We start from the raw sequence: 25,363 nt of genomic DNA, 5'->3' as shown, positions 1-25,363 counted from the left end.
GGCTGGCTTCTCAAAAAATCCCGGCTAGTAATCATTATCACCCCTCCCAAGTCATTGCTCATAGCAAGGCTATGTCCCGAAACCCACACCCCAACTCCGAATCTGGAAATTCACGATGGTGAATGCGTCAAAATAATGCAGCGATATGGCTCGCCCAACCTTCATGGCACAAGCCTAGCTTCTCATGCTGGCTCATTGCCCACCAAGGCGCTCTACGCCTGTTCGAACGCACTGTCTGGCATGTGGTCGTAGTTGATGTCCGCACTGCTGCCGGACCTCGAAGACATGCTTGTCATTGCGCGCTCAGAGCGTGCAGGAGAAATTAGAGACATTTGGCCTGACATCGGTCAACATCTCTAACCTCGCGGAGGGGGGGCTTGCTTACTGTCAATCGACGGCCTATAGCTTCCCCCATGCCGAGTGGTCTATCACCAACCATCCGGCTAGCGTCAAGACTCTGCTTCTTGACGCGCTCAGCACTGATTTGGACAAATCGTCGAGCCTCATTCTCAAGCCATAAGTTAATGTTTGGGTCATGGCAGTTGGCGTGGGACATGAGCTCGTTTTTCATGCGCGTAACCTCATCCACCAATCCATTGTATTCCATCTGTAGTTGTGCGTGTTGGTTTTCCAGCCCCTGCTTGGTTTCCTGCAAGTCCGAGACCCATTCCTTCTTTTTCTGACGACACTTGCTTGCCGCGATCCGGTTCCTCTCCAAGAACTTGTCTCGTTTTCCGTGGTTCTCGTCTTGCGCGGGGGCCTTGCTCTTCCTTCCCTTCTTCCTCGGTGGGCTGGCTTCGGATGGATCAGTCGTCCTGCTCGACTTGGAAGTCTGTGTTTGCATTGAGTTATTTGAATCGGCTCTAGTGCTCGACTGGGAAGTCGACGCAGAGGGGACATGCAGCAGCGTCGGCCGGTCTTCAGGATCTTCTTGTTTCGTGGTGTATTGCGTCTGGTAATTGTGACCGTACAGCGCTGGCGGGTTCCCGACCAGTGGTCCCCAGGCACTTGACATGGACATAAAAGCCGACGGATCGTGCGACATGATGCTGGGTGACTCGATGTCTTCCGGTGGAGTGAAATGGAAAGAATCTGGATTTAGTGTCCGAGGTTGATCGCTGGGGAATTCATCGTTAGTTGGTGTTGCAACATCAACCGCATCATTAAAGAAGCTGGGAGGGGTATTCATTGTCCAGGACAGGGAGCTCGCCGGGTTTGGAACCAGTGTTAATCTCAAAGTTCTGTTGGATTGAATCGTACCGGCTGCTGGCAAAGTTGGCTGGTCCAAGGGGGAACCGTAAACGGTTTGTCGGGCGCTAATTTACCCAGTGCGTAAACACTTCACGTGGTTTGCGCTTGTGGTAAAGACTCAGGCTGCTCGCTGCGTTCGCTGTAGAAGTCGACAAATACCGGAAAAGGTTCCGTGTCTGGCAGCAATCTTACTGGGGTACTCGGAGAGGAGTCGGCAAAGCACAGTCGAGATGCTGTGTCTTGAAAGAGCGGAAGACCGAAGAAGCGCACGACGAGGAGTCTGCTGGAGTCTCGGACCGATCTCGACGCCTCCGTATACTTGGCGATGGATTAGACCTGAGCTTCGTCGCGCAGCAGATTGCCTAGTGAGAATACGGGGCGAGTTGTGGAATGGAGTGTTGGGTGCTTTGCTCAGGCCAGATGGGGAGTGTAGGTCCCCGTTGCTTTGAAAAGGCGTGCAGGAATGAGCTTCAATGCCCATTGGTCAGCATTTTCGACAGGACCATTAGGAAAGGGTAGGCTTGTACGAGAGAAGGCAGTCTGAGGATTTGGGAGGATCAAAACTGTGACGGTTCGATGATGCGGATGGGCGTGGACGACTCAGTGGAGTCCCCTTACAGGCCATTATCAAGAGTAACTGAGAATATCTTGATAATTGCGCAGATACGGAGGGCCGCCGACAGATGGGGCAACGTGGGTAGTGGCACAGGCATAGGGCGAAGTGCGGGCGGGTGCCGGGGGGGCTTAGGGGCTTTAGGAGGGATGGAGCAACAACCTCAGAAGCGTGTGTTGCATGGGAACATCGCCACGGCTGGGTGCAAACGGCAAGGCCGGAAGAGGGCTGGTGTGACGGGACGTTGCGAGATGTTGCAGAGGAATGAGGTGGTGCTGCGGGGTTCTCGAATGAAGGTTTGAAATCTGCTTACATTTGGTTACAGACAGCTGATCGTGCACCAGCTGGGTATGGATACTGGCGATGATCTTGAAAGCTACCGAGCCGGACGAGTACGAGGACGCAATACGATCGAAGCAAGCGTCGCCGTACAACCAGATGTTGCTCGACAGAAACACGGTAGTGAGATGGCAACAGGCCCGCTTCAGTGCCTGCGATTGCCCGTGAATATCCGGAGCCTGCTATGGTGTACTTGGTGCTTTGGTAAAAGGGTCAAACGGCCGGATAAGTTGAAGATATGATTGATGCTGCTGGCTTTGCAGAGCCTGGTCGCGATTCGAAACGGCTGCCAGTGTTACGGCAGACTACAGTACCTATGTCGTCGTGTTGCCGGGTGCAGTGAGAAGAGGACGCGGCTACCTTTGGCCATGAGCCAGGCAAGGATGTTCTGGTGGTGGTGGTGTGGATACTGCTAAGATAGTGCTTGCAGGAGTATGGAGCTGTTGCAGTCGGTCGCAGTCGTGGTCGCGCAAGGGCAGTGTCGACGGGAGAGCAAGGATAGGTGGAAAGTCGCCAACTAAGACGATCAAAGCAGGGTCGGATAGATGTCTGAGACGAGGAGAAAAGGCATGGAAAACGAAGGGAATGTTGCGCCGGAAATACGAGTGGCGTACTGCGGTGACGAAGCTGGCAGCATCGGAGTGTGCTCCGATGATCGATGAGATTGATTCAGGAAAGTAGCAAGCCGTGACGAGTTCTTAGTAGGATTGGTCCCAATGGAGCTGGCGGAAGCCGATGCGGTGGGTAGGCGGAGGCTCGGTGATGCCTAGGTACGATGGGAGGGAGGGGGACGAGATGAAGTTGTCGGGAAAGGTGGTGAATATGAGTTGGGGTGGGAAAGTAAAGGAAGAAGCTTCCTCAACCGCGTTATCTGACCTACCCCGTTTCTGCTTCCCATTGACAGCGTAGCTCGCCCACGCAAAACCTTCTGTTATGCTACCAGATCTGAAAGTCAGGTAGGTAGCCAGCTACCTAATGCAGGTAGTATAGAGGAGAGCAGGTGGGCGGGCAGGTACGTGAGGAGTGTTTTGGACCGGTCCCTCGGCAGGAAGGAGCAAAAGCCTCAGCTCATACCTCACAGCTCGCACAAAAAGGTAGCTGGAGGGGTGCGTGTGCTCGTTCGTGTATTGTGCAGCGACACCTCCATTTCCATCACCTCCCATTCCTCAGCACCAACGACGCACCTTACTGCCTTTGGTATTGGCTGCAAGAGACGGACAGGATAGCGGGGTATCACCTCGCGCTACCTGACTTTGTGTCTCTCAAGCTGCACAGCACGCAGCATGTGTCTTATTCTCAAAGCACTAGACTAGACAGCACCCAAGCTCCATGCACACCTGAAAAGGGGAGAGGGGAGGTGAGGGGTGAGGTGAGGGAGAGAGGTACATAGATACATAGTAGAAACCATGGCAGAGCGTGGTGGTAGGATGTTGGAGACTGTCTCGAAATTCGAGGTACTTACTCCGTACCTTGTTCCGTGCTTCCCTCCCAGCTCGGGCAGGATTGCCTGCCCCCGGATACCCTGCCGTTTCTCCCCTTCCGGGTTCACCGTGGGGCCGCTCTGCCTTAGGAGCTCAGAAGTTGGCAGGAAGTTGGAACGCTACGACCAAATCCCTGTCTTTTCGGACGAAACTCTCCGGGGCTGCCATTCTGCTTCCTGCGTACGCTGTGGGTGGTTGTTTCCCTCGTCTTTGCTTTCAACCTTTCCTCTCTTCTCGACAAACCGACACCCGGTACAGAGAGTGCGGCAATCCAGACTGGCACCCAACTGGCTTACTGACATCTGACCGAATTACTCCCGCTCTGAGAGGTACTATACACGCCTGTCGGCGTTGGTTCGATGCGTCTGTGTTAGTTAAGGTTCAAGCTGTTGTGGCCCGTTGACCGCGGAAAAGGGCACATACTACATAGTATGTACACACACACACACACACACATCCAGCGACGCTAGCGGACGAGCCTGTGCGTCGCGCGTTGTCTCATCTTAGTTCCTCGCAATAAAGCCCTTCGAATTCCAGACGAGAATGAGATTTTGCCTTACCCATGGAGCCCAATTCTTGAACACTAGCTAGGTGGGTGAGCACAGGCCAGAGGAGCGACAGAGGGGAGGAGCATAGACAGCTCAAATTCAGGCTGTTCGGTGTGAAAATGGAAGTTCAGGGAGTCGACTGGGGGGTGGGGGTTAGATGTAACACCGGTAATGTACCGTCCGGGAACCAATGGAAGCATGGCGCTGAACGATCCGGGAGCCAGTGGTATCTCCTTCTGCTTCAGCCCCTCCCATTGGTAGTGACGATGCTGCTCTTCCCTGTTGTCTGCATCCGCGTCGGCGTCTGCGTGGCACGGCAGGCAGGCGCAGGGCGTCCTGGGAAGGAGCAGGGGAAGCTCGGGAGCTACTAGGTGGGGAAGATGAGGGGCACTCAATTGTGTCAAAACAGTTCACGACAGAATCAGCTTGGCAGACTGGCCAGAACACTAGGTACGGTATAGTAAGCTTCTCACTTCACGTTTACGGGTCAGCACCCAGCCTTTTATCCTTTTATCAACCCGCACTCGCCTCCCTTCTTCCCGTGGAACTACACAGCACACATACGGCTGTGATCTCACGGTTTCTGCGCATTTTGCTGCAGCTGGTTTCTGTCCGGGGCCGGCCTCTTGCTGCTACCTTGGCGAATGCACTTCCGTGCGTTCCCACTGTCGGCTCCACGGCGAGGCTCTCCATAGGGAACCCCGCCAGATTCCGGCAGGCAGCCCGACGGCTGATTCTAGTGAGTTGCTGCGGGACCTGAAGTCTTCCAGTATACCGATTAGCGTCCATACCGTATGGAGCGAACGATGGCTTGTTAGTTGATAGATGAGTATCGACCGATGCACACTGATGAGATGAGATTACATGCGGCAGGATTAAATACGTTAGCTTGGGTACATGCTAACGGTTCAAGGCATACGATCAGCAGGCCTCAGTACATTTGATTATAGTGGTAGTCTCTGCGAAAATCAAGTACTCACCTTAACTCCATTAAATGACCCATAGACATTATGTTTCTCTCTCACTGATTATTATGAGTACATGTGGCGTTTTAGATGGAGCTTCAAGTCCACTGCGTTGGACTAATGATATCTTTCGAGATCTAGCTGTGGACCGTTTCTCGCGAATTAACGTATTTAATCCTGCCGCATGTACGATGGCTAGATCGCCGATGGCATGCAAACGACTCATTGCGTGATGGCGGCATGCCTAGATTTGTGGTCCAGTTCCTTACATATTTTGAGGCGCCCCTCTCTACCTGTCACGGCCCGAGACGAACGAGGCAACTCCAAGCCTCATCGTACCCACAACCTCACCTTGCTGCAAATTGACACTATCTAAGTTCTGCTCCGGCCAAGAACGGCACCGGTAAATACTTCGCCCGTCGAGCGGGAACGCAATCACGAACGACACCGAAGCATACCACACTCCCCAAACGAATCCAGACATTTTGCCCATCCAATTTTTGACCGTCGACAACCACAACATCGTCATGCAAAAGTAGGCAAGCAGCTCGTGCAGGTCGAAGTTTCTAGAAGCCGTTATATCCCGTCATGATCGCCTATCTGACCCCGGTCGAGTTCCTTGCCTATACTGGGCACTCCCTGCACCATGTTGCCGCCAACAATGGACCCTGAAATTGTTACCCAACCGCCTCGTCTTTCCGGTACCCGGCGCCTGATCCAGCCTCCCAGGTCGTCCTACACGATGAAAGGTAGGATGATAAGATATACATCGCGGTCGTCTTGTCTCCGCGATTGTATTGTGTGCTAGCGTGGCATGGTAAGCAACAAGTACTACAGATTGTCTACACGGTCCGCCTATGCCGATTATGACGGCAGAGTGATTGCGGCGTCTCCATCTTCGACTCATGCCCGGCCTTGGATCGGCCTCGGGACTAGTTGTAGCGTTTCGATTGCCTGCCGCGTCCATGATTCCAAGTTTCTTCCTAGTCACCCATGCACCGCCGAGATCGAAAGACCCTGATACGGAAAGAGATTTACGCTTCAGCCCATGATAAACCTCGACACGTGTAGGGGCTTGTAAACCTCACGTCGAGCGGCCGCTTGTCCTCGGAAAAGGGATGTGCGATTGCTACAACGATCCTACTTGCATCCACATATTTAAAATTGGGGAAGCATGTCGTCAGAGGCGACATCAAAACATGTTCACATCATGAAACCAGCGTCGGCATGGTTGTGAAGGAAAGATAAAGTCATGTTACGAGGTGAATGCCCAACCAAGCGGTCCTTATACAACAAACCGTCAGAGTTATCGGTCTCGTTGTCCACGCCTTTTGTAGGACAGAAACACATCGGGCTCGGGCTGTGAGCATAAACATGAAGCGCTGCCCTAACGTAGGGTCCCAGTGATCGACCGGAACCTGCATATTTTTTGACAGGAAAACAGGCAACGGGGTTTGAAATGACATCACTGCCGTGCAAGGAACCATCCCGAAGAAGGAAACAAGATTGAACAGGTTCTATTGCAGGAAAAGACCCACAGAGTACCACTCTGGTGACGACTGGGTCATCAAGCACTGGCGACGGTGGTCGCGAACCAGTCTTTTAAACCAACACTGAACTATCTGATTGGGCAGAGACATCCTGGAAGAACCAGGCAGTCAAAAGTCAATTGATGGAAGCCGCGTCATGGTTCGCCCAAGCCCGTCTTCCAACCTTGTCCATTGAGGGAAGACAGCATTAGAGACGGTGTTAGGGGATGGGACACCATTAGTATAACGTTTTTCGAATATCTCCTAGAACCGTTCATGGACCGATGCAGATCGTGAAGAGTCCAAGCTTATGTAAACATCATAACCATTTGTCACCTGATGTATCACCTGACACCGCGATAAGTGGTGTGCGGGGTGCTCCAACAAGCGTCTCCCTGGAAAGACCAATTCCCCTCTTAACACGATCTTGGACGACCACCCTGCACCAGACTGTATCCAGCGCAAACGCCCGTGGCCCATCTCGAGAGTACTGCATCGTGCGGACCTTTATCACCCCTTTGAACCCCTTGCACGACATCCGAACCAAAAAACACTTATCTTCAGCCAATCCACTCCCTCCCCTCAAGATGGCTGAAGCCACTTCCACCCCGCGAATCACGGCGCAGTACCTTGACAACTACGTCGGCCGCAACGTCATGCTCATCGGCAAGGTCTTACAGCTGCGCGGCGACTCGGCCGTCCTCGATGCCGACGGTAACGTCACGGCCATCTTGAACCGCGTAAGTCTATGTCTAATCGAGCGGCGCTTGGAGGCTTCTTTCGACCGAGTTGTGTATCAGTATAGACTCTGACCCTTGCTGTTATAGGATGTCCACCTCACCAACGGCAACGGTGCCCAGATCATCGGCAAGGTCAACCCCGATCTGTCCATCAAAGTTCTTAGCTCGCGTGATCTAGGATCAGATGTTGGTATGCTATTCTTTTCTGTACCGGCTTTTCCTTAGAAAATCTACTCGGTCCCTCTGCACCACCTGGTGGTGTGTGCCAGGACTTAAGTGCTTGATCACGTGGAAACTCGTACACCAAGTTTCTATCCGCTGGTCGCCCGCTTCCGTTACAGACCTCTGTTCCGGGGGTAGATTGAACAGCACCTCTCGCAAAGACACCATACATTCGTCGTGTACGGTGGACCTCGTTCGATCACGCTGACTCCATCCAGACTACCAACTCGCCGCCGCCGTAGTCGAGGCGACGCACCACCACAAGTCCCTCTTTGTCTATGACAACTGACGGCACCAGCCGTCCAGGCGCATGTACGGGCACGATCGGGTCACCGTCCCCGCGCTCCGCCAACCCGCGCGTATCGCCGCCATCACTCCGCCTCGAGAATCTGTGGTCCGGTCTGCGACGGCGACGACCATCGCCACGCAGCAACATCAGAATCATCAGCAGCAAACACCACCTCCAAACCAGCGTCATTACCAACCAGGATCGCGATATGTCCCATTGACGCCCACACCGCTCTCGCCCGACTTGACAGGACACCATTCCGCCACGCCTATTCCCTTAACCCATCCTCCCTCACCGCAGACTCAAAGACACTACCCTGCCAATCCCTGTCGATCATCTCAGTCTCCCCAGCGGAGTCATTGTCATCAGCAAACACCGCATTTTACTCGGGACCAGAGAGCGAGCATCCCTTACGGCCCCTCTCGCACAGCAACTCTACCCTTGGTACCACCGTCTACGGATCTACCTACACAACTCAATGTCCCCACGCCAAACACCAGGAATCCGCAACCAAAGGAGCCCAGGGAACGTGCCAGCAGGTCAGGGGACGTACGGGAAGGAAGAGAGGGCAGACATCGTCAGCAGAGATCGAGACCAAAGGAGCCAGCAGTACAAGTCGAGGAGGTTATCGAGGATTCGGAGTTGCTAGGCACCATTCTGGACGGCATCGGGCGCATGGCTGTCGGTACTGTTGTTATGCAGAGGGACGAGGCTGGGAGGTGGAGGATCCGTCGTGATTCGGGGGGGCGAGGGCACTTGGAATGCCAGGACGCTACCTCTGCTGCAGGAAACGAGCACGATGCCCACCTCTAACCAGTCACAGTACCAATAACGGCTTGATGCGAAAACTATACATGCCGAGTTGATAGTGATGTGCAAGGCCGCAATGACAGGCATAAGTCTCAATCTCTACATTCAAGCTCGGGAGCCTGACTTGGCTTCGCGTCACCCATATCCTGTTACTGTCAGCATAATAGCCCCTCGCGTCGTTTTTCAAGTTTCGCCATCCCCTAACAAGTCCTGTGCTGCCTCCCAAACTTCGAGTAACGCTGTCTCCGTCAATGACATCCGTTGTTGTCGATAGCGTCCCCTTGACTGATCCCAAATAAGGCCAGCCCGGCCGTCGTCCCACCATGCTGCAGCCCCGCCATCGCTACTCCTGGGCCCGTCCATATCCTTAATTGCCCTCCTTATCCTCTCTGTAACGACCTCTCCGTTCTCTGTGCCCATCGTTTCGGTGCTCTTTCGCCCACTGCGTGAAGCTCTGTCAGTGTCGTTTTGCGCGTCTCCCCCCTTGATTCCCCGTAGTCCGCGAGTAAAGCGTTCGAGAGCCGACACACGCTTTTCTGCTGCCTCAGCACGGGCTTTCCATATGGTGCACTCGCGCTTTACCGCTCGCAACTGTTCGCTGAGTGTTCCGACATCCATGCTCTCTTTTGTTTCTAGTTGACGCCGCAAAGATTGGCTCTCCTCAGCCTTGGCATCCAGCTGCCTCTGAAGACTGCGAATCTGAGTATGAAGTACCGAGTTGGCGCCAGGGCTTGTAGCTCTTGCAGGAATGACTTCTGAGCTGAGCTGCCGCATAGATGGAGTGGATGGTGGGCGAGGGAACGTGACATGTTGCGCGATGGGAGGCTGCTCAACAGGCCTTGTTATTGTGCCAAGATTGGGCAAGGCTCTGTCGTCGTCTGGCTTTGGAGGCTTTAGAAGAGGGTTCTGGAGCTTCGTGTTATCGGGCGTCCGCCGAAGCTGCGATATTGATGGCTTTTCCAAGTAAGTAGCCTGCCCTTTACCTCGAACTACATGAGATGCACTGAATGAGCTCGTGTCGCCGTCGTTGTAAGTACCCTGATAATACCCTGCCGGCTGTATGCTCCTGCCTAGAGTTTGCCAGAGTTGGTCTGGTCCATTCTTGCCATTGCTCGAGACCGAAGCTTTCGGCTTTGGAGTCTTAGGAGACGGCGTGCTCAGCCTAAGTTGAGAGTGGCCCAAGGCCGCCTTACTTGCCCGTGAGTAGCGGGAAGGCGAAGGAGAAGGTACACCGGACGATTCTCGTGAGGCTGTTTCAAACATTGCCGCCATGGCTTTCACGCCGCCTGGCTTCGAAACAAGTTCGCAAGAAGTAGTTGAGTTTCCACAGCTCCTACTACTGGGCAGAGGTACTGGTGTTGTAGCGAGTCCCAGGCTCAATGCTCGAGATCGTGTTGCAAACTCCTCCGGTACGACTACGCTTTGGGGTCTAGAAATTATTGGGTGATACGTGAGAGGCCAGGACTCCTCTGACTTAGATCCCTCCTCACCCAGATTAGACTTGTGTGGGAGAACGTTGACTGCCTGGCTCTTGTTATCTTGACATTCGTCCAAATAAGACAATTCTTCGTGACCAGAATTGAGCGGAGATAGCGCTTCCTACTGCTGCCTCGCAAAGTCTGTACTGGTTGCCTGTAGAGTATCTGGCGACTTATTTTTGGCAAGAAACCTTTTCGGGGTGTTCTGAACGGAACCGATGCTTTCAGATTCCGGGTCGAGATCTACACATTGCCTTGGAGTTTCTAGAAGGAAATCGCAGCCTGACCTAGTTTCAATTGGTCGCGTATGGTGACTGCGGCTGAGATTTAATGACTTCTCTTCTGGACTTAGGTCTTGTCTGTGCTCTGCCTTAGATATGACAATGGATGGGTCACTGTCATGTTCCGTACGTGTCCTGAGTCTAGAGCCTAGCGGCTCTTGTGTCACATCTGTTGTGTCTGAAGTCTTGGGCGATTCTGTAGAAGAGATAAGGGTGCGTGGGCTTACTCCATTGGGTGATATATGCTTTGTGTCGAGAACTTCAGGTGTCGGACTGCCTGAAGTTGACGTTCGACGTCGACCACTGCCAACGAGTCGACGAAGGGCCGAAGAGACGGATCTCCTAGCCTTCCGTCTAATTTCATCGGAATGTCTTGCTGAACCCTTTTCAATTTCGGACATGGTCTGTTCTTTGGGTTGACCGTTACCTCTTGGGTTTTCTGTAGATGTTCGCAGCTTTCCCTGCATTCTTGGGGTTTGCCTTGATGAGGTTCTTTCCGGTACTGTCTCCCCCGATACGCGAGAGTTTCCGGCCAAATGTTGGTCACGACTTTTCGCAAAGCTTTGGTTCTCATCGGTAGACTTTCTGTTCCTCCCGGCATGAATGTACGACCGGTTCAAGCTTCCACGTGGCGTTCGCCGGAGTTTAGCAGGGTTCGATAGTGATATATTTTGGAAATTCTCGGGTTCAGCTACTGGGTTCTTCTCTGGAGTTTGCGTCATGATTAAAGAGTCTTTCGTGTTTGCAATGACCGGAAGCCTTGTGGTACTTGTATCGTCCACCAAACTCTCCTCTGCTGTTGGTGACAGTGGATTAAGAGATTGGCGGGTGGACAGTTTGTTTGAAGATGCCGAATGCGACGTTTTTGGCCGGATTCTTTTGATACCAAGCGTTTCGCTCGGATTTTCACTTGTTTTCGAACTCGTCGTTCCTCCGCTTCCTGCCACCTATGAGCTTGAGTGATCTTAAGGGACTTTAGTAAGTTTTGAGCTTACTTGGAGCTGGTGTAGGAGTAGTAGGAGATGATGATCTCTCTCGGTCGAAAGAAGTAACTGGTGAGGCTCTCTTGCTTTTCCACCCTTTGGGTAAACCAATGGCGAAAGAGTCGGGATTCAATGATCGAATAAGCTCTCGCCGGTTCGAGTTTTCCGTATCATGATTCGGTCTGGTCAAAATTGACAGGCTCTTCATGTTTCGCACGACCTCCCGCCAGCTTGTGATGAGCATTTCAGCAATGTCGTTAGCCACATGGATTTTGTCGACAGACAAAGGACCTGCTCCGTCTAGGGTTTCAGTTTTGCGATGTCGTTCCTTTCTTATCCGAGGCGGGGTGAGAGGAAATAGTAACAGTCCCGAAGACGGATTTGCGAGCTTCATAGTGTAGGAGTCCAGCAAATCACTGACTAGAAGCGGCCCAAACACAATTCCCAATGCTGTGTATCCCATAAGGTCCGAGGTCGGAAGTGGTTGACCCTGCTCGTCCTCACGAGCCGCTGTCTCGGCAGCACGACCGATCAGGGAAAGGAGACCAAACACAGCACATATCAATTCTCGACGAAACTGAGATTTTATAGTGCCGATAGCTAATGCAATGAGTCGAGCACGAAGTTTCGTTTCTTTGGTACGGCTTAGCTCAGGCTCTTTTCGGAGCTGGCTGTGGATGGCCACTAAGGCGTCGAAAAGCGAAAGAGAGCCTAGAATACCACCTGGAAGCACGGAGAGAAACTTCTTGAAGGCTGAGGCTACATCCTGCGCGCCAGCGTTTATGTGAAGTGGAAGGTTAGGGCAACGAATTGTACCGGTGATCTCCTCTCCGGCACTTTCGTAGCAGTAATAGTCAAAGATTGCATTGACAATGCGGACTGATCCAGAGACACGAAAGACGCCACGTGTGGTAGGCCCTATCGCAGTGATGGTCAGACGAGACTCTCCGCAGATGATCCTGCCAACGAACCGTATTGAGCCAAGTACTGAGCGGTGGCCCGGAAGCAAGTGGGCAAGACAAGTGAGCTAGGGGTATAGTCGGAAGGGAGGTAGAAGAGGCTTTTGCCGCTCAGCCGAATCATTGTTTGGAGATCGAGCGATATGGGTTCCGGTTTTCGTGAATGGATCAGATGCAGGGCGATGTCGCTGACGCTTCTCTTGTGCCGGACGGCCCCAGGTGGTCCTTGTGAATCGGACGGCTGTCCTGATGAAGCCGAACGAAGCACTCGAGACCACCATCTGCGTTTCTCGGCCATGACAGCTGGTGTCTTGGGTCGCTAATACACTCAGCAGTGATTCGATGTAGAAACAACAAGACACTTACATCTCCGTTGAAGTCTTCAACAACAAGCACTCGGATTCCATGCTACGGGTACACATCAGCTAAGATCACAACTTTTCAATAAGGACTGGTGCTGGCAAGCAGTCTGTAGCCAAGATCGAGTTATTGCGTACCTTTTTGGCTAGTCGATTATACTCCTGGATGAATTTTCGACGATCCTGAACCTCATCTGTGTCCGAGAACATGGCCAGGTCCCCAGTCGACGATGTCCACGTTGCGCTGCTCGGGAGAACCCTGCCTCGTCGTCCTTCTTTGGTGGTCAAGACTGGTAACGTGTTCGAGCTCGCAAGTGGCTGTCGACAAACATCGTTGTCATCAAGAGATGCCATTGAGGCTGCCACAGGTAGTCGGGGAGGCACGGTGCTGGTCGGCGCAGTGCTTGTGTTTTGGCTTGTGAGGGTCCCAGCCTCAGGATCTCGAGACATGGCTGGGGATAAAGATGGTTCATTGCTGTTGATATAAGGCTGCATCGGAAGAAAGATCCGAGAATGGCCGACAAAAGGCCGGCGGCGTGTACGAGCAAGTAGGCAGGCTGGCGATATTCGACTCCAAGGCAAAGGACACCAGATGTCCAACGACTTGGTAGGTGATGTGAAGGACTGGAAGACCGAGGGCATGTGGTATCAGCCGGTCCTTATTAGAAAGACCTCATGGGAAGACAGTGCACCTGCCAAACCGAGTATGATCGGATGAGGCGCAGGTGAAGAACAAGGAGTACCTACCTCCTGCCACCGGCCCGGTGACGAGATACTAAGCATGCGTTACAACCTTGCTTGCTAAACCCACATGCATTCATCAAGCATGAAGCCGCTGTTGCCGCCGTTACCGCTCTCATCCGATCATCATCCAGCGTCAGATCGCACTAGTAAGCAGATCATGTCGCACGGAAGACCAGTAGTCAAGTTTGATGTTGGACATGTTCTCATTTCGTAATGCATCCAAGCAGCCGACTTCTCCGTAAGCCTTCCGAACCTCTATAATGAAGCGAATAAATAATGATGAGATACACGCGCCGTCTGGTATTCCTCCCAGTTACGCCTCCATACGCCTGGCACATGCTGAATACCATGTCTACCGTTTCCCAAGTCATTCCAGCGAGGATCCGTCGCTCTTAGTTCTATGCAACTCCAATTTTGTTCCAGCTTCAGGGTCCCTTGCTGTCGTCCTCTTCTCCGTGCAGGAGCACGTACTTGAGTATGTCTGACAGGGAAATGACACCCACAAGCCGGTTATCGTCGTCCACTACTATCAGACGATGTACTCTTGACTTCCGAACTGTGTCGAAGATTGAGTCCAATCTGTCCTCGGGACTACAAGTGTAGATTCCAGGTGAATCGTCGGGACGCCTGCACAGTGCCTCCCCAACGCTGGAGGATAGCTCTTCATAAGCGCCTCCTTTGATACACGGGATGATGTCGACGGCCTCGAAGACATTAAGAAGACGGTTGTCCGCATCCACAATGGGCACGCAAGATATGTTCTGCTTGACCATCAGGTCGACCACATTGAGGACCGCGTCGTTCATCTTCGCGGTAGCGAGGTTCTTGTATGTGCCCAGCCCAATCTCCCTGAGGGACTTCTTCAGCAGGACGGTGTTATGTTCGTTGTTGACAGCAATGAATTTGAGGATTCTATACTGTGTGATGACGCTGACGACCATCTCGCGGCCGGTTTCGTCGTCGACATCCACGAGAGGAATTCGGCGCGCGCGCGTCTTAAGCATGCGGCGGCAGGCCTCGTAAAGCGGTCTCATGGGGTTAACGGACACCGTCTCGAGAGGGGAGGCCCCGATGGCCTTTTCGATATCTGCAGACATGTTGGCATGCGACCTTGAGCCAGTGAGACCACCTTTGGACCACGTACCTCGCAAGCTGCTGAGTCGAAACTGTTCCAGCTTGTGCATCTCGTCAGGGAACTGGCAATAATATTGGATCACGTTGATGTAATCCGTCGCCGTCAGGAGGCCGGCGAATCTGGAATTGTGTGAATCCCATAACGGCGCGGAAACGATGGCTGTTGCGTAGGTCAGAATAGACGACTCGGCGCATCGAGGCAAACATGACTCGTACCGTTCTGAATGAGAATGTTGAGACTCTTCTTGATCAGGAGGTCGTTGTCGAGCACGATGAGGCGGAAGGAGAGCGGTAGGACATCGTAGCTGGTTCGAACTCTGAGGAAATCGCGAATAGATCTCTGTTACGCAAGAGAGATTAGCGACGGCTCGTTGCGACCCAAATATGCCCCTCGCGATGGCATCGTGGCCAAAGGACGACCCCGCATGCACTCGCTCTGATCGGGGACAGAATCGGGCGCAGGCACAAGAGTCGGAGGGGCGCGAGACGAGCGTGGGGTCGGGTCAAAGAGCACGGATAGCTTACCAGACCCTGGATCTGGTCCTTGTCGAGTGGGCTGGGGGGTTTCTCTGGCATTTTGCGAGCAGCAGACGAAGGTCTTGGGCGAAGGTAGGATGAAGGCGTGACGAAGGGAAGCTCGTGACCATGCGGTCTCGCGATAGACGCAGCAGTAGCGACTACGGGCGGTTGTAGTGGACCGCTACCACTAGACTGCTGCTGATGCGACGTAGGCATGGAGCCAGCATCGGCATTGTCCTTCGAAGCCGAGGAGGAGGGGTCGTCCATTGTGTCGTCGTGCGAGGGCTAATGGCGCGGTGTGCCCCTCTGGACGTTGGACGGGGTAAGGGTGCGAAGAAAGCAGGAGACGGATACGGGAGAGGCGGGAGGCAGAGACAATAGACGGAAGTAGAGGTAGGGAAAAAAAAGGTAAAATGAGAGGAATTCGTGGACCGAAGAATGGACTGGGCTGGACTGAACGGACGCCTTGTGGTGAGTTTCCCTTGCGCCGTTCTTTTTTCCCCTCCCAACGTGCAGCAGCAGCAGCAGCAATGAGGTAAGGCAAGAGATAGGTATTAAGATAGGTAGTGAGTATTGGCAGTGGCAGTGGTGGCACCAGGAGCGGCACCAGTAGCAGCAAATGGCATTCACCTAAGCTGTGTCCCTCTTGTCTCACTTGTGGAGCAAGGTACCGCTCTGGAACCATCCTTTATCTTTACTGTAGATAAGGATAAGGCCACTCAAGGAAGTGACTGTGTTGGGACTTTGGCGAAACCCAACCGATTGAGGTAGGCTGGCGGCTGTCGACTGTCGACTGTCTGATTCTTGTTTCCTGGTTTTTCCTGCAAGCGCTGTCTGGCGCTGGCGTTGGCCTTGCTAATGCGATGACCAGCCAAATCAACAAGACGCTGATTGTCCATGCTTGACACTGCAGCTCAGCGTGCGCAGCGGGCGTCAGCCCCGGAGAGATGAAAATCAGACAGCGATTATGCACGGCAGTGTGTTTCTATTATTGGTGATGGCCTCAAAAAGCCTCTCTCGATATGGACGGGTCAAGGCGACTATGTTTCTTCAGTGCTGTCTCTCATTGCCTTTCCCGACCCCGAATGAGGGGAACGCACATGCAGAAAGAGGGAAGGAGAGACACTCACGACTGCATGGCAGGTGGTCAGACAACGGACAGCAACAAGGACGAGTGATAAGAATGCAACATCTTGTTGGTGACGAAGCTGCCGTCGGCATTCCGGCCGAGGGCAAGCACACTGGACTCAAACGATCCTTTTAGCACTTGCGGCGGTAGGCGGGCTCGATACATGCTCACTGGAGAACAAGATCAATCCTAAACTTGGACCTCAGCCGAACCTTCAAGCACCGAGATATTTTGGACGATGAGAGACGAACAATGGTCCCTTGGCCTGTTGCTTGCCTTTTCCAAGACAACATGTCTTGCTTCGGCTCAAGCTTTGGAGACACGTCTCCGAAGAGCATGCAAGTTCAAGACATTTTCCAAAAATTTCCATGAATCTGTCCATGAATCTGTCCATGCGGCAGCTGATCGCCCAGATACCAAGCTTCTATCACAATGTACCTTGAGACGGAGGATGACCCAGCAGTTGTCTCCTTTTTCTTGTGTCACCAGAACCATTATCGCCAGTCCAACACCATGCTCTCACTGGCTTTAGGCAAGATGAGCAGCCGCCAAACGGAACAGGAAAGCGGCCACACTGGGCCTCGCGTGACACTAATTAGACCCTGGAGACCCGTCTGATCTTAGCGCCTTATCGCCAAGTGCGAGTCATCAAGGAGGATTTGGAGGGAACATCGTAACGGGAGGTGCAGGCTGATGGTGAGCTTGGGTTCGTTCATCTGAAACCTCCTCCTGCACAAAGTAGCCGAGGCAGAGCTCACTCACGGCAGTGCATCATGGTAGATGGATGGACGTAAGCATTCAAATGCACCTTTGCTCTAGCCTATAGCGCATTTCCCAAGATCCGAGCGTTGCCATAAGGAAGGTGCCTCAGGTGAGTACCTAGAACAGCTTGGAATCGTTTCTCAAGCTCTCAGAGATGACCTGCCGGTAACTAGACAGTTCCCATGGAGAACCCAATGGAAGCTTGTGATGGTATGGGGAGGAATTCACGCCGGCTAAAAGTCACTGTGTCGCTAGCGTGGCTCGCGCGATCTGTCAGGAATGCCTTTACATGCAGACCGCGACCTGCTTTACTTGCGCTTCCCCTAAGGTAAGGTACCTAGGCGGAAGAAGGGATCTCGAAAGATGTCAAGACACGACGCCGTCTCCCGTCATCATCGAAGGCGCCAAAGGCGCTTTTGGTGGGTTCCCACATGTGAAGGAAAAAGGGTGGTCCGTGTCCCTTGAGCTCGAGGTTTTGGATCCCGCGGCAGTGTCGCCCGAGGGAAGAGGACATGGAAGAGTGGCCCAGTTTGCCTGTTTCTTGCTGCAGAGTGAAGAGTGAGGCGGTGGGTGGGTACCTTCTCTTTTCCTCGTTTCGCCGGGGAGCAATCAGCGGCCAGTCACATCTTGAGCAAAAGCCGGCGACGCTGCAGGTACACTTGGTACGTACCTCCTTTCTCTGGGCCTTCTAGGGGCCTCTAAGCCAGAAGGGGTTAGCAAGCCTAAAGTCACCAGTCCCACATTGGGTTCCACGGGCCTCTGCTTTGCTTTGCTTGCTTCGCTGTTGCTGTCGTTGCTGGACCTGGGCCTGCTGCTGTTTTGTGCTGTGCTTGTGCTGTCCGATGCTCTCTCTGCTTTTTATTTGCTTGCTCGTTGCTCGTTGCTTGGTGCGTTCCCTCTGGTTCCCCACCACCACTTTACCTGACCTTCCCTACCTTACACTAGCCTCACTGAGAGAGGTCCCAGTGGCTTGCTGCTGCCGCCGCCCCGATTGCTGCTGCGGGTTGCTGCAACCTGATCCTGGGTCAGTGCTCCGCGAGGCAACTGGAGTATCCTCCCGTCGCCTTTCTTCCCAAATCCTCATTTGACCGACTGTGTCGCCCATTCACCGACCGACTTTCGGGACTCTCCCACCGGCCAGCAAAGAGCATCGTAGTTCGCAGAGGCCACTGACTGCTATTGAACCCGCGTTTCGATTAGTTTGTTCGAGAAAATCGATACTGTTATCGACCCGTCGTAACACCCTACACTCCGCATCCCTCTGATCGTCGGGCTGCCACGACGCTTGTGTTGCGAAGAGAGGATCCATCCAAACAAACAAGCCCCAGCTTTCCGATCCGCCGCCTCGACATCGAGTCTTGATACCATCGACACTGGCCTTTGTCGCCCACCTCGGCCATGGGAGTCTGCCAATCCTGCTGCGGAGGTATTGGTTTTCCGATCGTGACGTCTTGTGGGCTGAAGCTGACTGTGATCGCACAGGGAGAGCCCGCGATGGGCTCTACGAGCCAGTCCTCGCCGATAGCGAAAGAGAAGCCGTCGCCGACCTTCTCCAGTATCTTGAAAACGTACGCCTTCTTTGCCATGATTCCTCTGGTTAGCTTTCAGTACTGACGTTGTTTCAGCGGGGTGAAACGGACTTCTTTTCAGGCGAACCTCTTCGAGCTCTAAGCACTCTTGTCTTTTCCGAGAATATTGACTTGCAACGGAGTGCGAGTCTGACATTTGCCGAAATCACAGAGCGAGGTACGTCGACCCTCTGACTGCTTGCTGTCCACAAGCGATGGCATACCGGCCCTGAGCAAATGGAATTCGCATAGCCTCAGCCTACGTCACCTTGACTTGCTGACGATCTGCTACAGATGTTCGCGAGGTCGACCGTGATACCCTTGAGCCCATTCTGTTTCTTTTGCAAAGTCCCGACATTGAAGTCCAGCGCGCGGCCAGCGCCGCACTAGGAAACCTGGCAGTCAACAGTAGGTTCAACTTCGCAGACTGCACTGTAGGATGCACACTGACCTGAGCCACCAGCCGAGAACAAGGTTTTGATTGTCCAGCTCGGAGGTCTTACACCGCTCATCAGGCAGATGCTATCGCCAAACGTCGAAGTGCAGTGCAACGCAGTCGGATGCATCACGAACCTGGCTACACATGAGGAGAACAAGGCAAAGATAGCCCGGTCCGGCGCGTTGGGTCCTCTGACGAGGCTGGCAAAGTCCAGGGATATGCGGGTTCAGAGGAACGCGACTGGAGCTTTGCTCAACATGACACACTCTGGTAAGTTTGTCCACGAACGTGTATATTTGAGAGATGCGACACTAACCCATGTGACAGACGAGAACCGTCAGCAGCTCGTTAATGCCGGAGCCATCCCTGTTCTTGTCCAGCTACTCTCCTCGTCCGACGTCGATGTCCAGTACTACTGCACGACGGCTCTCAGCAACATTGCTGTTGACGCTAACAACCGCCGCAAGCTTGCTCAGACAGAGTCCAAGCTCGTCTCCTCCCTTGTCACTCTTATGGATTCCTCGTCACCCAAGGTTCAGTGCCAGGCAGCGCTCGCGCTCCGTAACCTGGCCTCTGACGAGAAGTATCAGCTGGATATCGTGCGGTCAAACGGCCTCGCCCCATTGCTCCGACTTCTTTCGTCGTCCTACTTGCCTCTGATTCTCTCCGCTGTAGCTTGCATACGCAACATTTCCATCCACCCCTTGAACGAGTCGCCCATAATCGAAGCCGGTTTCCTGAAGCCGCTGGTCGACCTTCTTGGATCTACCGAGAACGAAGAAATCCAATGTCACGCCATCTCAACCCTTAGGAACCTGGCAGCCAGCTCTGACCGCAACAAGGCCCTCGTCCTCGATGCCGGTGCCGTTCAGAAGTGCAAGCAGCTGGTGCTTGATGTGCCCGTTACGGTCCAATCCGAGATGACAGCTGCGATTGCGGTTCTGGCCCTTAGTGATGAGCTCAAGTCCCATCTCCTGAACCTCGGAGTCTTCGAGGTCTTGATCCCCCTCACACATTCCCCTAGCATTGAAGTCCAGGGCAACAGTGCTGCAGCTCTTGGCAATCTTTCTTCAAAAGGTATGCTGAACAGTTCTCTTTTCAAGTACCAATCTAATTTAAAAAACAGTTGGCGACTATGCGGTATTCGTTCAAGACTGGAAGGAGCCTAACGGCGGCATCCACGGTTACCTAACGAGATTCCTCCAGAGCGGCGATGCAACGTTCCAGCACATAGCAATTTGGACTCTGCTTCAGCTGCTCGAGTCAGAGGACAAGAATCTCATTCAGTTGATCGGCCAGGCGCAAGATATTGTCGACCAGATCAAGGAGATTGCCAACCGCCAGATCGAGCCGGACAACGAATTTGAAGACGATGACGAAGGCGAGGTTGTCAACTTGGCACAGCGGTGCCTGGAGCTGCTCGGCCAAAGTGGCGCCAAGACTCACATTGAAGGCTAAAGAAGACCGCTATGCTCCACATGGATCTCACTTCATTATTTTGTTCACCAATTTCCCTTCCGGGGTACTACAGCAGGACCAAGGGGCTTGGAGGCTTGGGTTGGTGGTGTTTTCGGCGTTAATCAGCATGCAGAATGAGATTCGGTTGGTACGTTGAGTGTATATTTCGGCGTAGAAGCATTTTGAAGGAGCGTTTATTTTGGCGTGCCAATCCTCTAACGGACGATAATGACACCGTCAGAGGGCACGGCTAGGTTTCTCTTACACCGAGACGACCCGGACCTTTTACTTTGTATCAAGCATCGTGGCTCGTTTGTCGGGTCATACGTGTCTCATATTACTCGGCCTGTCGTCAGGCTTGATGAACCTTCACCTGGCGCCTTAGGCTCCCTTACTCGTTGTAATTAGGATCAGACTTTTAGAAGACCAGAGAAACAACTCACAATCTGTGACTTTTCAGCATGGGGTTGGCTGGAGTTCTGTTGCCTGTCGCGTTTCGTATTACCTGGGTTGGGCGTGAAAGCACGTTGATGTCCCACTTAGTCCTTTTTTAATTCAATTTTACTTCCGGCCCTCTCCAACATCACGTAGTCCATTTTCGAGCCATTTCTCTCCGGACAAAGGCAATGGCTTGGCCACCACCTTGCCCCTGATGAGAGCCAATGGTACGGGTCCGTACATCCGCGAGTCTCTGGAGGACTCCAAGTTGTCACCGACAAGCCAGCAGTGCCCTTGAGGAACCTATTGTGGCTACTTTTTAGCGAAAATGACCTTGCCAGATGGTTACCAATGTCTGTCCGTACCTGAATCATTTGGTTTCTCTGTGAGTCTGGGCTGTCGAGCAGTACATAGTCGCCTGGCATGCCCAGCACACGCTTGATGCCGTCAGACTTTGGGAAGATCGGAATCTTGTAGTGAACCAAGTCACCGACGGCGACATCGCGGCCGTAACGATAGCGTCTGTCTGTGAGGAGATATTCACCGGCAACTTCAAAAGTTGGGAGCATAGACGGACCGGAGGCGGGACCGGAGGCATAACCGTACTCCATAAAGACGTGGGCAAGCGCCATAGTTTTGCCCACGTTCAGGGCTAGGCGGAGGGGTCGTCCCGCCATTATTGACGGAGCGTTTGCATTCGTGATCGTGGTTATGTGCAGTATGCTTGGATACCTTTCTTTTGTTTGGAGGTTCCGTATAGGGTGAGTGAGGAACGGGACGTGATCAGACGTGTAGATTCAACTGGCGTATGAGACTCCGCTAGAGCTTGGACCATTCGAAAGCTCGTCGCAATGCGCGATTTGATTGGTGGGAGAGCTACCATCCTGGCCCCGTATGAGAGTTCTCTGTTTGCTTGCCTCTGCTCCCCATTACTACAATTACAACCGTATCGCCTCCCACAACAGCAAACATTGCACAACAACGATAGACCGACCTGTGACTGAACGGAAGCCCTGAAGCATACCTGTTGCAACTAAGATTAAAACCATCCACCATGAGGGTTACACGATGTCTGTACAACAATAGCAGGACAGCCCTGTATAGGGTCTTCGTCTCGCCCTTTGAAAAGGTGGAAGCGTTATCCCGCAGAAGCGCCCTCGCATTTCCTGCCTCCAGAACCCTACCGCCAGTATTATCTCCCCCAGTGCAGTCTTTCGCCCGTCACGCAGCGCTCGTTCACCGACCCCGGAAGCCGCACAGATCGACAACAGACTGGAAGGCTGCGACCAAGCCGGGACAGCTCCCCGCCGACGAGATGATCCGCGACCGCGAAATTCTGGTCGTCGACGACGATACCAACAAGCTCACGGGTCCGCACAACACCCACCGGGTGCTTCAGTCGATCGACCCGGAGACGCAGTCCCTGCGGATGGTCTTGCGGCCGCCGCCGAACCCGACGGGGAACCAGCGCCGGTATGCCATCTGCCGCATCGTCGACAAGCGCGTCGAGAAAGAGCGCGAGAAGGCGCATGAGAAGGCTAAGAAGGAGACTGCGCGCAAGCTGGCGCGGGTCAAGGAGCTCGAACTCAACTGGGCCATCGCGCCGCACGACCTTGGTCATAGGATGAGGCAGCTCAAGAGTTTCCTTGAGAAGGGGTACAAGGTCGAGGTGCTCTTCGCCAAGAAGAAAGGCAGCAGAATCGCGACGAGGGACGAGGCGCAGACTCTTGTGCAGGCGGTGCGGGATGCCGTTGCCGAGGTTAGGGGTGCCAAGGAGTGGAAAGAGCCGGACGGGCAGCCGCTTAAGGTCATGAAGCTTTATCTGGATGCACCGGCGTCGGCTAAGGCACCATCTGAATCTCCTGCCAGCTCTCCTGCCAGCTCTTCGGAGAACTGATGGGCATGCGGTTTCACATTGCGGTGGTCGAGCTGTGCTTGGCAGACTGGATGATGTGTACGATTTGACAAGAAGGCCCATGAGGCCGTGCGACAACCCTGTCCTGTATATTAGAGTGTTCATCGGATGCTTGTATAGCAGATCTGCATACTGCATCATCTAGACTTCAAGCCTGTGTGATTGCAGGTTATAAATGTGCCTTTATGCTCTTAGCCTGGTTTTGGCACCAGTGATCTTGACAGAACTTGGTTCAGGCTCTTAATGTTGGGCAAGTCAGCAATACCCGATTGCATGATTATGGAGGTTCCAAAGAAGCCCTTGCTTGAGCCCATAGCTTCGAGAGCCTCGTATATACGATGAGGAAACAGCAGACTTTGTCCCAGTTGAAGACCTGAAGCAGGCGAGTGAGGTGCAATCACTTCTCACTCCTTGGTCACACAAACAATGGGCTCAGGGCCTCAGAGCAGGTAAATTCAACATGGTCAGATGGCTGGAAAGCGCCTCGCGGCTTCTTGACAAAAAAGACGTTTGTGCAATCATTAGACCCCTACTACTGAGCTGCTGCCATTAACTTCCTTCAAAGCCGTCTGAAAAGACCCATCAGGACCAGCTTTGACCTGACGAGGAGCTGGTTGCAGCAGCCGCCGAGTGGTGATTGGCGCCACAGTTGGGACGTCATTCCCCGCACCATGCAGTTAAGCTTTAGCGAGCTTTTAGCGCGGGGCACCCGTCGCATCCCGCCTCGCAAACCCCTGTGACTCAACCCTCCAAAACTTCTCAGCCTCTCCGAGACCGATCAAAGAAACTCCGATCGATCACTATACACCCTCGACAAAGCCTTTAAAAATAAAAATCCGAACTGAGCGTCAGGCTCTCGATTGAAGCCGGCCGCAGAGCACACAAAAGTCCAATCGCGAGGTTGTTTCGACTGGGAACAAGGGAAGGAGCGGGACACAATGGCCACAGAAACGCCAAATACCGCGCCGCCCCAGGCCACCACGACCACCCCGAAGACAAGAAGAAACAACAACCCCAGAAGAAGGACGACAAGGCGCAAAAGAAGGATGCAGCGGCAGCGCCAGAGGGAGGAGAGAAGAAGCTTTCCGGCGCCGAGTTAAAGGCAAAGGCAAAGGCCGAGAAGGCAGCAAGAAGAGCAAAGGCCAAGGAAGCGCAACCCGCACCACCGCCCGGCCAGGGAGGCGCCCAGCAGGGCGGAGCAGGAGACGGTAAAGGAGGAAAGTCGAAACCCAGACAGGATGGACCCCAGGGATTTGGTCAAGCTGGCGGCCCGAGGAGTGGTCTGGCGGCCAAGGCTTTGGTGGCTGCTGCTCCCAAGGACAACAAGCCAAAGGTCCCCGAATGCTTCAGTCACCTGTCTATGGCTAAGAGGATACACATGTCGGAAGCTGATAAGGATGTCCACCCGGCCATTTTGGTGCTGGGTCAGCAGATGAGCGCCTTTGCCATCAACGACAGCACCACGAGATTGGAGGCGACTCTCTTGGCGTTCAAGAAGGTTGGTTTCAACGCCCTTACATCCAGCAAAAGGATTCGATTCTGACATGGTACCAGGTGATCGACTCCTATACGACGCCCCCAGGCAACACGTTCTCGCGCCACTTCACTTCACATGTGCTGAACCCCCAGATCGAGTACCTCTCGGCATGCCGGCCCATGTGCTTCTCCATGGGCAATGCCGTCCGCTGGCTGAAGCTCCAAGTCAGTAAGATCGACATCGACCTGCCTGACTTCGATGCCAAGAAGCTCCTCTGCGAATCCGTTGACAACTTCATCCGCGAGCGCATCACCCTCGCCGACTTTGTCATCGTCAAGACCGCCGCTGACAGCATCGATGACGGCGAGGTCGTCCTGACCTACGCCTACCACCCGCTCGTCGAGCGCGCCTTGCGCCAGGCCCGCGCTGACGGCAAGCGCTTCTCCGTCGTGGTTGTCGATGATCCGTTTGAGAACACAGGCCGCGACCTCGCCAAGCGTCTGCGCGACCTGCCCGGCAGTGATGGCGGCGTCGAGGTCGCCTATTGCCCGGACCTGAGCGCCATGCGCGATCATCTCCGCGAGACGTCGCGCGTGCTGGTCGGTGCCGAGGCCATGTTCAGCAACGGCGCCATGTACGCCCGCGCCGGCACGAGCGACATCGCCATCGCCGCGGCCGACCAGGGCATCCGCGTCATGGCGCTCAGTGAGACCATCAACTTCACCGAGAGAGTCGCCATGGACTCGCTCACATACAACGAGATCGACCCGGAGCAGAACACCGAGGATGGGTTCCGGCTGCTGTTCGACACCACGCGCGACCGCCACATCTCGGTCGTAGTCACGGAATTGGGCATCACGTCGCCCGTCTCTGTGCCGGCGATTCTCAGGAAGTTGGAGGAATTGTAAGCATGAGACCGTGGAGAAACGTTGG

The 25,363-nt window shown here is 53.8% G+C and overlaps 7 protein-coding genes across 7 annotated transcripts; 4 read left to right on the top strand and 3 right to left on the bottom strand.

Annotated features, from left to right (window-relative positions):
• Window positions 1-212: 212 nt before the first annotated feature.
• ColSpa_00978 (basic leucine zipper (bZIP) transcription factor atfB) lies at window positions 213-1,045 on the bottom strand (the record flags this gene model as incomplete). The annotated part of the gene is made up of 2 exons (XM_049267190.1): window positions 213-337; window positions 433-1,045. The coding sequence occupies 2 exons, from the start codon at window positions 1,043-1,045 to the stop codon at window positions 213-215; spliced, it is 738 nt and encodes a 245-aa protein (XP_049123147.1).
• Window positions 1,046-7,313: 6,268 nt separating this feature from the next.
• ColSpa_00977 (replication factor C subunit 1) lies at window positions 7,314-7,977 on the top strand (the record flags this gene model as incomplete). Its single annotated transcript, XM_049267189.1, has 3 exons — window positions 7,314-7,466; window positions 7,554-7,656; window positions 7,907-7,977. The coding sequence occupies 3 exons, from the start codon at window positions 7,314-7,316 to the stop codon at window positions 7,975-7,977; spliced, it is 327 nt and encodes a 108-aa protein (XP_049123146.1).
• A 6,039-nt stretch (window positions 7,978-14,016) lies between these two features.
• On the bottom strand, window positions 14,017-15,511 carry ColSpa_00976 (5'-AMP-activated protein kinase subunit gamma; the record flags this gene model as incomplete). Its single annotated transcript, XM_049267188.1, has 4 exons — window positions 14,017-14,678; window positions 14,736-14,885; window positions 14,942-15,065; window positions 15,251-15,511. The coding sequence occupies 4 exons, from the start codon at window positions 15,509-15,511 to the stop codon at window positions 14,017-14,019; spliced, it is 1,197 nt and encodes a 398-aa protein (XP_049123145.1).
• Window positions 15,512-18,629: 3,118 nt separating this feature from the next.
• Window positions 18,630-20,600, top strand: ColSpa_00975 (vacuolar protein sorting-associated protein 1; the record flags this gene model as incomplete). The annotated part of the gene is made up of 6 exons (XM_049267187.1): window positions 18,630-18,731; window positions 18,761-18,881; window positions 18,998-19,111; window positions 19,167-19,412; window positions 19,470-20,219; window positions 20,269-20,600. The coding sequence occupies 6 exons, from the start codon at window positions 18,630-18,632 to the stop codon at window positions 20,598-20,600; spliced, it is 1,665 nt and encodes a 554-aa protein (XP_049123144.1).
• A 561-nt stretch (window positions 20,601-21,161) lies between these two features.
• On the bottom strand, window positions 21,162-21,715 carry ColSpa_00974 (mitochondrial inner membrane protease subunit 1; the record flags this gene model as incomplete). The annotated part of the gene is made up of 2 exons (XM_049267186.1): window positions 21,162-21,341; window positions 21,404-21,715. The coding sequence occupies 2 exons, from the start codon at window positions 21,713-21,715 to the stop codon at window positions 21,162-21,164; spliced, it is 492 nt and encodes a 163-aa protein (XP_049123143.1).
• Window positions 21,716-22,092: 377 nt separating this feature from the next.
• Window positions 22,093-22,935, top strand: ColSpa_00973 (translation initiation factor RLI1; the record flags this gene model as incomplete). The annotated part of the gene is made up of 1 exon (XM_049267185.1): window positions 22,093-22,935. One exon carries the CDS (start codon window positions 22,093-22,095, stop codon window positions 22,933-22,935), a length of 843 nt encoding a protein of 280 aa, XP_049123142.1.
• A 689-nt stretch (window positions 22,936-23,624) lies between these two features.
• On the top strand, window positions 23,625-25,338 carry ColSpa_00972 (putative translation initiation factor eIF-2B subunit epsilon; the record flags this gene model as incomplete). Its single annotated transcript, XM_049267184.1, has 3 exons — window positions 23,625-23,689; window positions 23,902-24,451; window positions 24,508-25,338. The coding sequence occupies 3 exons, from the start codon at window positions 23,625-23,627 to the stop codon at window positions 25,336-25,338; spliced, it is 1,446 nt and encodes a 481-aa protein (XP_049123141.1).
• Between the last annotated feature and the right edge of the window lie 25 nt (window positions 25,339-25,363).

This window comes from Colletotrichum spaethianum (assembly GCF_022836535.1).
Source record: "Colletotrichum spaethianum MAFF 239500 DNA, contig02, whole genome shotgun sequence".
In the NCBI taxonomy this organism is placed as follows: Eukaryota; Fungi; Ascomycota; class Sordariomycetes; order Glomerellales; family Glomerellaceae; genus Colletotrichum; species Colletotrichum spaethianum.
This window is presented reverse-complemented; position numbering and strand designations above follow the sequence as displayed.